At 38.4% G+C, this 17,222-nt stretch overlaps 1 protein-coding gene across 2 annotated transcripts in view; it reads left to right on the top strand.

Moving 5' to 3' along the window:
- Nucleotides 1-7,379: 7,379 nt before the first annotated feature.
- Nucleotides 7,380-17,222, top strand: part of lmo1 (LIM domain only 1) — a 32,354-nt gene continuing 22,511 nt past the window's right edge. Inside the window, exon 1 of one of the 2 annotated variants that reach the window (XM_084403715.1) lies at nucleotides 7,380-8,121. In XM_084403715.1, the coding sequence (XP_084259841.1) occupies nucleotides 8,100-8,121 (22 nt within the window). In that variant the 5' untranslated portion in view covers nucleotides 7,380-8,099. Of the gene's footprint in view, nucleotides 8,122-8,261; nucleotides 8,520-17,222 lie in introns of those variants that run through there. The other variant, XM_084403714.1, reaches the window with a different exon arrangement.

The raw sequence follows: 17,222 nt of genomic DNA, 5'->3' as shown, positions 1-17,222 counted from the left end.
TCTGTTGAATGCTGTTGATTGCTGATCATTCACTCAGCACGTGTTATTTGGATTAAAGTAAAACATGAACTGTTACCTGATTTATGTTTAACGAGTGGTTCCCTACATTATTAAAGGACATTTGCACGTCAAGAAGTTCCATGAACTTCAAATATCCAAAGCGCGCGCCCCGAAAACCAGCGTCTCAGACAGCGTGCGAATACTGAATTGAAGTCTTTCACATCTTGCGCTTGTACGGACAAATTCACACAAAACTATGTAAAAGCACCTGTCTTGGCGAGTATCAAACAAAGTCTGTTAGATCTCAAGTGAACGTAGACAGTATATTAAAATGGGGTCCATGCGTTCGGTCTTAAAGGGCCAGCAGTTTAATAAATCTGCTGCTGTGTTTTAATGTAGGCTAAATCAAACAAAGGACAAATAAATTACTCACTGCTCTTGACTAAATATGCTACCTTTTTCAACTTTGCAAAAAGATCCATCTATATTTAATTTATACAGTAATGAATATGCAGTGTTTTTCACATTTGATTATTTTATTCAAAAAACTCAAAAAACAGTGTTTATTTCATTAGTAGCCTTTCTTTGTTGTATTTATTTGTGCTATTTGTAATTCGATTATTTGTTCTTATTTTATTACTGACTGCTTACTTGTCTTTAATAATGTTTTAAATTCACATTAATTAGGCTGGTAGTTGTATCAAAATTGGAATAAAGAATTGATATTTCAGTGGTGTCTAAACATTTGTACCACTGACCCAATCCTCAGCACTTGAGCCCTTTTGGAGCAGCTCTAAATATGTGCTGTGCAATGAAATATATATTTGATGAACAAATTAAGTTTAAATTTAATAAACAACTAATATGATTGGTATAGTTTTGGTTTCTCTACCAATACATTTAAAAATTACAAATGCAGTGAATTAAAAATGAATTGAAAATTAAAAATACAGGTATCGGTATCGGCGAGTACCAAAAACGCCTAATAAAGTAGACTGCGCCAGATATTGTACAGAACGTACACATACACTCGAGTCAGCAGCATAAGAAATCGTGTTTATATTATTCACGTTTATGTTGAGAAAAACAATAACATCCACATGCTCGAGTGAGAAAACGCACTGCGCTGACAGAGACACAAAGATAACGGTGTTCTAAGCGAAGTTTCTAACAGTACTTTGCGTTTTCTGTTTTTAAACCTGTCTCCCTCAACTACATTTAAAGACAGTATATGTCTCAAAATAATTTTGCTATCAGATAAATTATCCTCTCGGATCACTCGGGGTACAGCTGTGTTTACCTGCAGTGATGGACAGCTGTCTCTCATTTCTCATTGTGGTGATGATATTATAACTCAGATTCATTCATTTATTTGATCAAAAGTAATTCCATTTTGTAAGATCATTTGCATAATTTTCCAAACTTCGCGAGGCAGACAACGACATTATGTGATCAAATACAATCAACTTGTTAACACGCTCCACAGCGCCACCCAGTGCATTTAATTATAATTATAAAACGGATATTTCCAGTCCTTGATTCTGATTGGTTGAGACGATTTAGCCGAATTACTCAACAAACATACACCTGTGACCGCATTACATTAGTATTACTGCGCAACTGCCATTTGTGATTCTTTGTTGCTGCACGTGTTGCTTAGCAATCTCTTTGGAACTACATTGCTTGGCGGAGGAATAAACGTGTTAACGTTATATTTTTTGTTGCTGGTGTTTATTTTATGAATAAAATAAATATTTAAATGAATATATTCATAATATTATATATTCATTATATAGGCGGGGTGGAGTTATGAGGTTTTACCAACAGTTTAAGGATCCAATGTAGTTAGAAGGTTTATTTACAAGGTGAATTGTGGCCTTCAGCAGCCAGATATACTTTATAATATTAAAATATAATATTCATTGTCGTCAATGAAAACGCTGTATATCAGACAGAAAAAAGAGATATACAGCGTTGCCAGTAATTATAAATATCTGACCTCTAAATTCCACAATTGACTAATTAGAATCAAGTATTTCGGAGAGCTGCATAATAAATATGTAAAATATATCTACACCGCCTGATGATGATAATGCAAATATAAGTTGAACATCAAAAGCGTTCATCACAATAGCAATCCACATGGTAGATGTCACCAGCTGTTCTGCAGTCTATTTTGGCCTGCTCTTCAAGTAAAGGAAGAAGAAAACGAGTAACTTAGATGAGAATTTTGTGCTTCAGTGGCTATTGAAAGATGAGGCAATAAACTGCTAAACTTGAGTAATCACACTCTCCCCGAGGAATGCCTCGAATGGGGATGGTCAAAAACCTTGAAATTTGAGCCCCTCGCACACGGCCCGGCCCGGAGCATTTGATGAGATTCATTATTGTAAGGGAGCTGAATACAAGTGTCTTCTGATTACAAGATCCTCCATTAAAAGTTCCCACCAGTGTGCATTTCCATGTCACAACGTCAATGGGATTAAAATCTCAATTCAGACCCAGTCAATTCTCCAGTAACAAGATTTCATTAAATGCAGGCAGGGAGGCAAATGGACTCGAAAGCATCGAAACAGCTGGCGTATAAATTATAGAAATGTGCTTTCTGCTAACTGAACACACCTTCGGTTTGCAGACGCATTATTATTTAATGTTCGGAGAGTCTGATTTTATGTAAATTGGAGTCATCCTTTTTCTCTCTCTAGGCCCCTTCTCGGTGCCAGGTACTCTGAAACCAGGCACGGGGAAAGATTATGCAAACCAATTAACATATGAAAATAACATATTAATATACTGTCTGTGAACTGTGTCCAATCAGTTCCTTTTCACTGGCGTGTGTACAAAACAATTAAAATTAAATTTATACCGCTTTTTCCTTAACATATTCTGTTTTGCGAATGGAATCACTGAGCAAGCGCTGAGAGAAGTTTTACAGGCCTTGCGCTCTCCCTTAAAGGCACACAGACGTTTCAGGGATATTTACAAGAGCCCGAGCTAATAAATTCTCATCTTTTGTTTGCTCCTAATGGTGTGCACATCTAAAACAAAGCAGTGAAATCCATAGTGGTACCCGTGTGCTAATGAAGGGCGTACATTATGCTGGCCACTAATTACTGCCTTTCCATAAATAAAACAGAAGACAATCAATTAGCCAAGAACGTGTGTCTTTGTTAGTCATGGGCAGAAGGTTCCTCAGGGCAAAAAGAGCTTCTGCAACACGAGGGTCTCTTCAGGGTGCAATTTCAAAATGGCCAGGAAGAGGACAGATAAATCACATTTCGAATGTTGTTCCTAAAAGCTCTTCAGGCAATCCACTTTAACTCACTGGGATTACAAGTAAATTAATACCTATGCAATTTTCCAACCGCCAGCACCGAAATATTAATGCAAAGAGCAGAAATGTCTTTCTCCATGGACGAGTGCTAGGCAAAAGAAACCAACATGTTATTATCGTAACCTTTTAGAGCCGCTCTGCTAAAAAGCTCCTCTCTTTCTAATTCAGAAATGGTGGCTCTCTTATGATGTCCCACATGCTAGCCGACTGATGTATCACACTTGATGCTGACCAGACCGGGGCAAATCAGTGTGCATTAACAACAAACCTAAAAAGATTGTATCCAAATGATGGGAACATTATGCAGGCTATGGGCCAGGCATCACTGACTACGATAATGCATAATTTGAGCATTAATGTAATTTACATTTTAACACAGGCCCCTGAGTAAACTGATTAGTAGATGCTTATCTCTTAATGTGAAGGGGGTTGTTGCGACAGTGACATGTGAGGGGATATATATATATATATATATATAGGCAGGATTACAGCCAGCCAGGTCTGGGCCTTACCAGAGCACAGGACCGGTGTGTCTGGCACACTCTAAACACGGTCTTCAAAATCAAATGGCTGTCATTCAAGATTGCCCGGGAAGCAATTTCGTGTAGCGGGATCCATCGTTGCTTTTTAGCTTCAACTACCTTTGAAGAGAAGGTACCAACAGCAGGAAGCCTTTCCTATAAAACACAGTAAGACACAGTAATGTAAGTACAGCACTCTCATTGGTCACTCAATGGGAAAATGAATCTGAAAATAAATACATTTTGGAGAGCAATTATTCATCTGGCATTTGAACATTCAATAAAAGCAGATTTTCCTCCATCAAATGTCTTTTATCTGCAGCCCAGCAGACTTCTCTTTTTATGGGACAAATTAGCGCTCGGAAAAGATGGCAGAAGCCCTTTAAAAAAAGTGCGACAAAGTTGCAGTCCCATGATGCCACGCTCCCAGTGGTTACATCTGCTCCACTCTTTCATCTCGCTCTATTGTTAGGTGGGAGCTGTCACATTAGGAGGAGAATTGGTGGCTCTTTCCCACCCCCAAGTCCTCCTTTTCCCTATTCCAGTAGTTGGCAGGGTGGCAAACCCCATACAAAGGCGAGTGTACCGGGAGCATGGAGGGGAGCACCGTTAGAGGGAAAACAGTTTGGGAATTAAGGTCATTAATTTTCCACTTTCAAGGGCTGCCACACAGACGGAGATAAAGTCAGCATAAATATTCTGCACAAGTTTCTCCTGTTTTTCTCCTCTCCCCTTTTCTCTCTCTCTCTCTCTCTCTCTCTCTCTCTCTCTCTCTTTTTTCATCGGCAGCCCATTTATCTCCATACTGTCAATTAGAGGCAAAAGCAAAGAACTAATTAGGAACTGTGCAATTTTAATTAGCTGTTTTGATAATTAAACTAATTGGTTCCCTTGTGTTTCTGCAATGTGCGCCGAGCACTTTTTTTGATATCTGGGCTGCAGATTTCCCATCCGTTGGTTAATTAGTCACTTTTGCATTAAAAAGGAGCCTTTCTTAATAGCCTTAATTTGCAGTTGAAAAGAGAATCTACCATCAATAATTTGTGTAATTGGTAACCGTTTGATTGTAATTTAGAGGCACGGCCGGACAGCTCTGCATGTCTAATTCTTAATGACTGGGATTAAAGTTGGATTAAATGTTTGGGAAGAGGATTCTTTGCCCCCAAATGACACCTAAGCTATTTTTGACTAGTCCCATTTGGAATGAGTAGGTGGACTGCAAATTGCCGTTTCGTGCAATCAAACATTGAGGAGCATATTCAAGTGGTAAGGCTCTCTAAGGTCACAGGCAGTTTCTTAGTTTATATGTAATACATTGTTGTAACAGGAAGGAGAGCTGAAAAAAGGCTCTTGCTTGTTCACTTAAAAGTGAACATGCATTATGCAACCACTAGGAGGGGCTACATAAACTGTCAGAAGAGTAAACAAACAACTATTGTCCACTGCTTCAACCTGATGTGGTCCTGTGGAACATTAAACATATTGCATTGTAATAGTAAAAAGTTACTGCATCCATTATACAACACAAAATTAAACTGAACTCACTGCCAGAACGCAGAGGATGTGCCCAGAAAGACAGGAGGAAAAAACATCCTGGGAAACCAATTACAATTATAAGATAATTATCTGCAATAAAGCATCATTCTCACACATGAAATAAAAATCTTGAGTGCTGTCCATCAAATGAAAGAAAATGAGGACAACTTTCAACTGGTATTTGAATTCATTTAAGAAAATGTAAGCAAGCACCATCTATTATGTGCATCATTTATCTCATTTATCCAGATATCATCACGACAAGCCTCTCCGAGTCTTTCCTCCAAGCAGGACTTTCCACTGAACGCAGTTAGAGAAAAGTACCATGTCTGATATTGGTTTATTATCAGCTTAACCATTATGAAATATAGGAGAGGCTCGTGTTCAACCTCTCCCTGACTCCACCATCCACTGATTGTTTGCCCCAGGATAAATGGGAACCCAGCTCGGCTCTATGCTATCTGATTAGGTAGGGTTAATTACTGTGCTGTGTTTTTGAACTGGCTGTATGTGAGCCCCAGCAGTAAATAGATGGGCCTGCTTAATTCCCAATCAAAAATGAATTTTAATTAACTTAGCAACACAAGGCCCACACTCCAGGATGGTTTCCAGTCACAGCTGACCCCGTATGCAGTGTGCCGTAGAACACGGACACACTCTAGGCCTCCTAATAATAAAGAAACAATGGATCGCTCCATCACTGACCATCAGCTCAGAAGGGAAGCATGATACGTGTCACTGCACTCGAAGTAATTCCTAGAGGGCTTCATAAGAAGCCAGAATATCACAACCTCATGTTTTCTAATAATGAACCACTCTATAGGCTTACATCTCACTGTCAGTCCGAAAATGACCCTTTAAATGTAGAACATAATTTGTGTTCATATTTAAGTGTCTTAACAGCATATGGCTTTTTAAAACACTATAGCAGCACTTAGGAGACCGGCCATGTTATTGTTTTCCAATTTAACTGTCAGCAGGCCTTTTGTAGCCCATGCATTCAACAACAAGGGGCCACGCTTTCCTTGTTCCCTCAGTTTCTTGTGATTGGAATAATTGGGTGTCATTTACTTCTGCAAGAGGTCAGCCGACATACATTTGTGGTCAAAAGTCATCCATCTATCACACTGCAGAAATGAAAAGTCAGACATGTCAAGCAAGAGAGGCAGAGAGCAAAGGCTCAAACAATGGATTTTAGGGGCAGGGTAATGTCCCAATCTGCTAAGGTTGCGACAGCCTATAGTTTGAATTAAACTACGAATTAATGTCTGGGGGCAAAGTAGATCTGAATTACGATTTCATAATTTATGTCTATTCATCACCTTCAGGGAGATCCAGATCTCAAAGACATTAAAAGAGGCACCATTTTTTCATCTCTACTTTGACAGGGATGTAAAATAAAAGTAAAGGAAACCTAGTACTTACCAGATTACTTGCTAGCAAACAGAGCACTTGTAACCTCTGCATCTCCCCTAATGGTTAATCTCGGGTGGATCTCTGCCTTGATTGGTTAAGAGTCTCCGCAGGGCAGGTGAAAACCCCACAAATTGCCCACCATGAAACAGTAACACTTTTATCAGCAAAGTAACAGCTAACAATTATATTACCAGAGCCAAACGCGGTCTCCTATCTCACCGCTAATCAAAACACAGCCCATCTGTTGTGTTGTTGCTCTCAAAATGACTGTTTATCTGTATATGGAAAGTGAGTCGTCTAGCCGATCATAAACATGCAGTGGAAATATTATAATGACAATAATGAAGAATATGAACGAATTAGATCATAAGCATAGTACAAAATGTTTTTAAAAGCTCAAACCTTCTTTTCTCTATTTAGAACACACATCACAATCACACAAGAAAACACACACACACACACTTTCCCTTAGCTGTGCTTTTGTGTTTTGTCAGAATTAATGAGAAAAGTTCCCTTGCCCTAGGGGTAATTAGTGTCCTTGGAGTTAAATAAGCTAATACTTAGACACCTCTGGCACAAGCAATTATGTTTGTGTATTGAATAATTGATTCAAAGAGGGGGGAAGGGCTGCTAATCAGATCTGAGCATAATGAATTGATTTAATTAACAGGGGAATCCGTGGCTCTCTGGGAAGCGCGCGCATTTATTCAGTAGCAGGAGCGCGCGGAGCGCATAAATTGGGTGAGAAAGGCAGCGCGAGCATGCTGTTAGGAGTTGTCAGCCTCAGAATTGGATTTCTTGAATATAGTTACAGTTTCGGAGCAAATGAGAACTGGGAGGAACACGTTTCTACTCCGAGAGCTTCTTCGCGGCAGCTCAATTTAAACGGGTGTTTAAATTAGATTTCAGTTAGTGTAGTCGTTTCATTTTCGCATGGAATGCACCGTGGCGTCTCACTTTAGTTTTAGACATCGTTAATTGCAAGCGTGGATATTACTGACGCGCTGCGTACGCGAACACAACTGGGGGGACATCGCTGCATATAATCTCCGAAATACATTAAAGAATAGAACAACAGACACACATATGCTACTCTACATGGCTTTCCGTCTCTGAACAGCGGAAAACCACACAGACGAGCCTGTATAATTAAAGCTTGTGGCAGCAACACGGACGATTATTATTTTGTTGTTGCAAAGCAATTTCTTCTCAGAGACGCGAGCGGCGCGCGCAGAAGTGTGCTGGAGCCGAGAACGGATCGCCTGGAGCCGGACTCCTCGCTCCTCAGGACGATGGTGTTAGACAAGGAAGAGGGTAAGTGCACGGATGATTATTAGTGCAGTCATTTGCTCTCTACGACTATGAAGAATGCGGGACAGTAAGGAAATGCAGCATTTAGCGTCCATTTTCTCTCCGAACGGCACTTTCATGCTCCAGTTAGTTTGTCATCAAACGGACACAATCGTTCGTCAGGTTTACATGAGGGAGGAAGCGCGTACGGTAGGCTACTCTAAAAGACTTCGAGTCGGGAGAGAATGCAGAATGCGGTGCACTTCTCTACTGTCCCCGTGTATGAAATATGATGTTATCTGTTTAAAAGACGTAGATAGAGCTGAACCAACGTCGCTATTCACCGCAGTATCAGTTAGCGCTCGTGCAAATCTGTGAAGTTACGGAGATGTTTCATTCGCAGCGGCTGCCCTCGCTCACAGGTGAGAGCATTTGAACCTTAACGTTAACCCTTACTAATGATAAGTATAAGCGAGAACTATTTTATCACCGAATTTATATCAGTGTGTTTAGTTTGTAGGCATTTTTGTGTTTTTACAGGCACATGAACAATGCACGTCTCTGTATATGCTGCTCTCTGGTTCCTATGGAAACCGTTTATAAACTTTTCTTTTAGAGCTTGTGGTGCTGACAAGTTTTTGTCAGTTTTTGGTGAAGCTGAATACCGTTTTTTTGTATTTTGATATGTTTCTGTAACAGTGTTGAGAGAGGAAAAAAATCTCTACAAAGCGTCTCTGACCTAAAAATGCCTTTCCTGTCATCTTTCATGGAATATTGTCATCACGCACACATTTAGTTTTAGCCAGGGGCCCTTTCCCCTCTAAAGTAATGGCTTGCATTTCAGGCCCATATTTATGTTTGAAAATGGATATTTCATATCTCTTTGAGCCAACCATCCTTTCACTAACCCATCTAAAAACCAATAAAGGGATTGCCGTAGAAACATAAATTGGTCTGTCTCGCTCAATCCATGTTGCGCTAATGTACCCAGATTAACTCAACTGTAAATTGTCTCCTTTGGATGTCTGTCTTGCTAAAAGTTCCCCATATGATTCATGATTGAGATTGCTTTTAACAGCTATTGGCTAAGCAATATGGTAAATGTACAAGGTGATGCAAATGGCATTAGTAGGAGAGGATGCACAGGAGCATGTAATGCAGTCAATACTACATTAACTACTGATGCCCAATTACAGAAGCAGGGAGAGTGGCTTTTAGGAGCATTAGGACTTACAGAAAAGCTTAGATCACCTGCTGCTCATTGCCTAAAAGCTTCACCCTTTGCTTGCTGGAGCCGAACAACTGCGCTGGCATTTTGGCAGGGATGGGGAGGCAGCTTGGATTCTCTCTCTCTCTCTCTCTCTCTCTCTCTCTCTCTCTCTCTCTCTCTCTCTCTCTCTCTCTCTCTCTCTCTCTCTCTCTCTCTCTCTTTCTCTTTCTCTTTCTCTTTCTCTCTCTCTCTCTCTCTCTCTCACACACTTAACTAAATATATCAGTTGAGGTATAGTACCCTAATAGTTCGCTACATCTTGTACTGGATTCAAAGTGAGGGAAGCTAGTGAATAAGATGAATTGAACTGAGCCTTGTGAAAAAAATACAACCATATGCCCAACCCTCATGTTAGTTAACATCACCCATACATAAGTCAACAGATCCTCAGTACTTATGAACTTGCTGGTGCATTATGATATTTCAGATTTAGAAATGTTCTTCAAACAAAATGTTTTATGATTGCGGTTTTGTAACAATTCTGAAAATTACAGATGTCAGTGTCAGCTCTGTATTTGGTTTCCATAGCTGAACTTCCAAAGGGTCTCAATATGACTCTGTGAAATAACTAAGTTCAGCAATAGAAGAATTATCCTGTTACCTTCTCCCCGACATCCTCATTAAAGTAGGATACAAAATACTCTAAGCTTGCTTTAGTTTTCTGACCTAAAATTCACCCTGCACTCTTAGGAAGCTTTATTAGGAAGTTTCAAAATGTGTACGTTTTTCTGTGTGAAATATTGGGTCATTCACTTCTATGCAATGATGTACTAAGCGCAGGAGATTGAAAGTAGAGCGATGTGGGGCTTGTGACGGGGTTTTGCACACTCTCGCTATTGTACTACTATTACACTGCCTTCCCAAATCATCAACCCTTTCACATTTCAGCATTGCAGGCTTTGTCATCAGTGGTCCTTGCACTGTATTTGATCCTTGCAAAAAAGCTGTACTGCTTTCAGGCCACAACACAATACCATACAGTACTTGCTCTTGTACTTTCTTACCATGACTTTGAGGAGGGAGTGGGGAAATGTGTTAAGGTACAGAACAAGCACAACTCCTTTTCATGACTACCTTTAAATAAAAGAAGCTCTCGGTTGACTTTTAATTCTCTCTGGAGAAATACGCTATTCAGCCATTTTCTTTCCCTTCAAGGTATTTAAAACTATCTGGATTGGGAGGAATAATTGGGTCCTCATTGTGGACTTGTTCAGGATTGATCATTCGCATCGCTGGGCTCCCTAGAACCTGGTGAAGAGAAAAGAACACCGTTCTATTCTTCATCCTGATGATAAATTCTTGGTTACCGTTCACCGTTTAATTTACGAGCCATGCGTGCCGACTGACCAATGAAATCTGTTCGTTCCTAATGCATGTATTTGAAATGCAATGTTTCAAATGAATACTAGACCCCTGATCTGTCTGCCGCTGTAATAAAACTTGGAGCTTCAGGCACCAGTTTTTATTTAAAAAAAAAAAGAAAAAAAAGAATTGCTTCATTCTTTACTTGAGTTACCATGGTAATTCTGTCTCGTAGCAATTTTATATTGATTTAGAGAGTGGACAGTAATATTTATTTTCTGTTATTCCCCTTTCTGTGGGTTGATTTCTAATTTCCACTTGGAGATTACTTTTATACATTCCTTAAGTCTTTTCACTTTTTTCATCCTGCAAGGTAATTTTCTCTCTTGTATTTGCTATTTTCTCAGCTTATTGGCTTGTTCTTACTCTAAATTAAACTTGCCAATTTCAAATATTGAAATTACATCAATGTTTCTCTCGCCCTGGGTCTCTCGCAATATTGCGCCTGGATTCGGGGCCTAATGCTTGTGTTCCTACCACTCATATTGCTTAAGCCTGAAGAAATTCCTACTTTATAAACATTTCCTCCTGATGCAATTACAGTTCAATATATCTGCAACTGATGTGTCCTCAATATAGAAATCCCTCATCGCTGTGTGGTCTCGAATTGGCATGCTCTTTTTGTTTTTTTGATGATGGTTTTGAATGCATGATGGTCCCCGACATCATGCATTCAAATACATTTGAATACACCCCGATACATTTTGATGTTGAAATGTTAAACATCACAAGATGATGCATCCTTTTCAATGGTACAAAACTGGATAGCTGGTTGTACAATTTGACCATAATTGCATGCAGGGTCGTTGCTTAAATCCTGGGGACACATGACCAAATTTTATGGGCGGGCCCCCCTCATTGCAACACCTGGGACAACATTCCAATCCTTTTGACGAGAATTAAACTGAGCAAAAGAGACCGAATCCAGATCTTATGTGATCGACTAAATGAGCAGTTCACCAAACTCATTTCTGTCTCTGTCCCAAGGCACTTGATCACAATCAAACTTGTGCTTTCTCACATCAGTGACTACAGATGTATATCATTTCCCATCATTTCAACACAACTCAAAGGGGACCTAAATAAAGACGAAGGTTCTAGAGAGAGTGAGAGTTAAAGTTACGATGCATCTGTCTATGATGCAAATGGTTGCGTTCATCGGAGCCGATTACAAGCTCAATCACTTTCCCTTCCTGTGCTACGTGCAAACACTTTTATTAAAATTTACACCCCAGCACGTTTACATTTCTAAACACTCTGTCAAACATCAAGGGAGACGGCTAAGGCTCACATTGCATCCATACAGTCTGTCACGGCAGCGTGCTTCTATGAATCCTTCCCAGTCTTGCTTCTACAGTATTTTCCTGTGTAAAGATGTAGTTATTGGCAAGTTTTTAAATAATTTCAATAAACATGGGATTTTTGAAAAGCTCCAAGGACGTACAGTCCATCACTGAAGGATTGGGAACACCAAAAACCTTTTATAACATCTTCAGACATGCTGCCAGCGAGATGAATCGTCATTTTTAGGCTACCTTTTAAAATGTCTCAGAGCAACCTTATCTTTCACCTTGAGTCCTGAGACGAATGCAGACAGGTGCAGTGTTCAGAAAAAAAAAAAAAGGAACATGAGCAAGAGATGTGCAGAAAACAATATCTAAGTGTTGTGTATATAGTATGATGTTTACTCAAATCGGGCCCGTCCAAATTTAACGTCATCTTAAAAATAGAACAACACTATAATGTTACACTTTTGCTACAATGTCTGTACAAATGTTTGCCTTTTTTCATTTCAAATTTGTTTCTGCTCTGGAATTCTCAACAATAGTAGCTTCTCCCAGTGGACATGCTCCAAGTAATAGTACATATGCTCTGCTGAAAAAGGGATATACAGCTACATATTGATGATTTTACAGTAGGTGGTTTTTAATTTACTTTCCTTTGGTCTTTAGACCACATGTTATTCCCTCGTGTCACCTTGTCGCAGCACCTCTCGCTAGCACGTCTCGCTGCAAGGGTGAGTTGCTTCGTCTATTGCATTTGTGTGCGATCACTTTCTCTTTCCCCTCACACACACACTCCGCTTCTTTTGCAGCAGGTCGTCACACTTGGCTCCATTTCATCAGTCCCTCTTCCATTCCTATATTTATTTATTTGTTTATTTTCCCCCCCTCCTCCCTTCATCTCTCATCTTTTGCGCCGGTTGTCCTGTGAAGCTCTAGGAATGTTACTTTACCACTGACTGCGACCTATAGCACTAGGTAAAGAGCGACGCAGTGACCTACAGATCAACACATGCATGCAATTTTCACGACCAAGTTCTGCTGCTGCACTTTTGAGTGTTACTTTTTGGCATGACCTTCTTGTTTTAAAAGGTTCAGCCTTTCAAAAAAAAAGTACAGGTGGCCATGCTAATGAAATAAATGACTAGCATACTTTGCTTAAGGTCTCACCCTCCCTGCCAGCTCTTTCCATCCGCCAGAGACACTTTTATAAACTCCTCATTAACCTTATCACATTCTGTAACTTGATAAAAGCTTTCCTAATGATACCTACACTGATATCCACATTTGGCTCTAATGAAGTTAGAAAGTGCAGCTTGAGGTATCATAGCCGTTCATTAGTGTATATATATGTGTATATGTATATGTGTGTGTGTGTGTGTGTGTGTGTGTGTGTGTGTGTATACGTGTATGTATGTATGTGAGTGTAAAAAAAAAAAAAAAAAAAACACCTCGCCTTGCTCTCCTTATTCTGTAAATATCAACCAACTCACATATGATAAAACAAGGGAAGATGCCAGACATGAATTGTGAAAGGTATTTAGTCACAGAAAGGGAAAGCATTGTGCATGTTTATGAGGGTGTGCTACGCAGTTATGAATGATTAATGTAGAAATAGAATCTTGTGGCATAATTGTAACGGGGTCTGTTTATGCATGAGAGTTTCCATCTTGTTATACATTGATCTTCCATTATGCCTATTAGTTGGAAGGCCTTTTTTAATCCCTCCTGAAATGTTCCCTAGATACATATTCACAAGAGTGTGTTTACCGGAGAACTGCATGCACACACTGATAACGTTGTGTTTTTAGGGTGGTGTGTTTTGTACGTACAGGGTATGTAGGTATGTGCGCACACCTGTATGGGTACATGTTTACTGTGTGCTTTAGCGTGCATGTATATGTGTGTGTGCAATTGGTTTGTATGTGCAGAACGTATTTACCATGTATGTTTACAACATGTTTGAATGCACGCACAAAGCATGTCTCAGTGTGCCATTGAAGTTCTAGTCCTAATAGCTAATGTGCATCTGTGTTTTGCAATGGCACTATTGAAGATCACCGAATAGCGGCGTGCAGCGAGTAGAATTCTGAAATGAGTAATGATACACTGTTCAATATATGATTCAATTTATCATTCCTGGAGTGAGGAATATAGTCAAACTATTGCTGTAATGTTTTTGGAGATTGTAGCCTCTTGACTCACCTCACAACCACACATTATCATGCAGATATGATATAGGTTCTCTGGGACTGGAATCTGAAGGAAACTATTGTACTGTATGTATATGTTCTCACTCTCTCTTTATGTACTGTATAAAACATATATTATTGTATATTTGCTGAATATATAATTAATTTGTGAAATAATATTACAATTTCAAATAACTTTTTCATTTTTTTTTTTATGTAAAATTTAATCCCAAATCTTGCGACGACAGATGAATTTTTTTTTTTTTTTTTTATGAACTATTTACTCCAGTCCTCAGTGTCAAATGATCTTTCAGAAATCATTTTAGCATGCTAATTTGGTGGCCAATATATTTAGTTTATTATCAATGTCTTAAATAGTTGTGCTCCTTAATATTTTTGTGGACTTTTTTTTTTTTTTGATTATTTTAAGAAAGTTTTATAAAAAACATATTTGAAGTGTGTGTGTGTGTGTGTGTGTGTGTGTGTGTGTGTATATATATGTATATATATATATATATATATATATGAAAGTCTTTATTGTCATTTTTGATCATTTTAATGCTTTTCACTTGATCATTATTGCACTGTCAAAGTTTTTTTGCTGTTAAAGGAGAAGCCAAACCATTTGTTATCATAATACCTTTATACCTTTTTTGGTGTTGTTGAAATCTAGGGATTCACTTCATCAGTATTTGTAATGCTGCCTGGGTCACTGTTATAAATATAGGAAACATGTATGCTAGAGGGTTTTTCTTTTCTATTGGGACAACATAATGAAAACTCCCCGCAGCTCAATAAACTTTCCATATATATGCCACAAACCGATAATAACAAACCTCATGTAAAGTACTTAAGAAAATAGTTGGGAGAGAGAAATCCAATATAGGCTGTCTGGCTGTGTAAACACATTCCATCCAAATATTACATGGATATTAAAATCTATTCCTTTTTTAATAAAAAAAGCCACAACATATAAGGGAGGACGCTGTTAGAGAAAGCACTGGAGGGAGGCTGGCAAATGGAAACACAGTCCACTTAATGAGATCCTAACTTCCACAACTCATTGGCCGACCTTCGATAAATCACATCTTGAATACCTAATTAAAGGCAGTGATTGCCGGTTAGTTTGTATTGTTCCTTAAAGGGGAAGGACACAGTATTGGTGAGGTTGATTTAATCGATGCTCAGCGTGAGGGTTCTGAGCCATTAGAGTGGCAGCTGTGGTCCAAAGCGCTTGGCCACTCTGCTCGGCTTTAATTGAAATTGGAAACTGAGCACAGGCTGAATAATGCTGTCCAGCCCCCTTTCTGCCGGCCGCTGATTTTACCCTTTCTTGACACTTAAACGTGGCGGTCTCTCGTGCATGGTTGGAGATTATAATGGAGTGGCCATTCGATTTAACTCTTGAAATCTCTAGCAACGTCAATAACCTTGTATGGTGTGGCCATTCAATCATTGTGCTCTCAATGCTGCTATGGAGAAGGTTAGAATACATTACACCCATTTATTCATCATTTAAACATTTCTTCTAAATGAGAACATAACCGTATTAAACATAAATAACAATAACATTATTTGGCTAATTATGATTAGACCCAAACCGTATTCCTATCTAGTCAAGTCACATTTATTTATCTAGAGCTTTTTACAATACAAATAGTTTCAAAGCAAATTTACAGAGATAACAGGAAAATAATGCAAAAAAGTTTGTTTCCAGAAGAAAATAGTTCAGTGTTTAATTTTTGTTTTAAAGTTATTAATTTAGTTAATTTATATATAGCCGCTCTGGAGTAAACCGTGATGTCATCGTCCAGCTCAATTCAGTTATTGTATAATAGTGTCAATGCAGGCATATCAATATTATTGTTGAATATTAAATTAAATGTTAAATTTATAAAAATCCATTTACATACAGCTGACATGCACTCTTAAATGGAATTCACACAAAAGTGAAAATTATCCCATACTTTACTCAACCTCAGGCCATTCAGGTGTATATAACTTTCTTCTTTCAGCCAAACATAATTGGAGTTATATTTTTTTTTAAATGTGAAAAAATAAAAATAAAAATAAAAAATCTACAAAAACGCATCCATCCATCATAAAAGTAATCCGTACGGCTCCAGCGGGTTAATAAAGGCCTTATGAAGCAAAGCGATGTGTTTTTGTAAGAAAAGTATCCATATTTATAACTTTATAACCTATAATCAGTGGTGGAGGAAGTACTGAATCTCAGTACTTAAGTAAAAGTACAAATAACCAGAGACATATTTACTTTAGTAAAAGTAGAAGTACCACAATGAAAACCCTACTTAAGTAAAAAGTAAAAAGTACCTGATTTTAAATGTACTTTAAGTATTAAAAGTAAAAGTACTTGCATAACAATTTATTCTCTTAATGTCATATTCTAATAATTAGGGCTGTAACAATATGCAATATGAATCCGAAATCGCTACACTCAGATCTACGAACCTGTGTCGCGGTGTGAGAAGGCAGAATCGCGACACACCCCTTTATTTGAAGTTAACATTATACAATACGTAGACCTACACCACAAAACTAATTGAGGATAAATTATTTAATATTGGGCAATTCCAGCGTTATAAACGGGACATTTGCAGTAAAAACTTGAAATATAAATTCTCAGAAAATGCATTTAATACATAGGGTATTGAAAAATATACGTTTTATATTTAATATGAGGGAAATAGGCTAGTCTACACATGCGTTACGGGACACAAAAAATCTTTAACTTTTAGGTAGCAAAATATTTTTTAGTAGGCTAATTCTGTGAATTAGACTGCGCAAACCAAAAGTAATACCCACCGGATGAAGAAGGGTTGGCTCTCCACAGAACATTAAAATTTTCGTGTTACAAAAAACAATGTTACAGACGTGACCGCTCTGAAAGCGGCACTAAAAGACTGCTTTAAAACTTTCACAGAGACCTCAAACAGAAAGCACAAAGCCTTTTTTTAAAAGTGAATTTCGTTTTGTATTAATTGTATCTTAATTTTA

Source organism: Rutilus rutilus, assembly GCF_951802725.1.
Source record: "Rutilus rutilus genome assembly, chromosome: 3".
NCBI classification, from domain to species: domain Eukaryota; kingdom Metazoa; phylum Chordata; class Actinopteri; order Cypriniformes; family Leuciscidae; genus Rutilus; species Rutilus rutilus.
The sequence above is the reverse complement of the archived record's forward strand: the minus strand, read 5'-3'. Positions and strand labels throughout refer to the sequence as shown.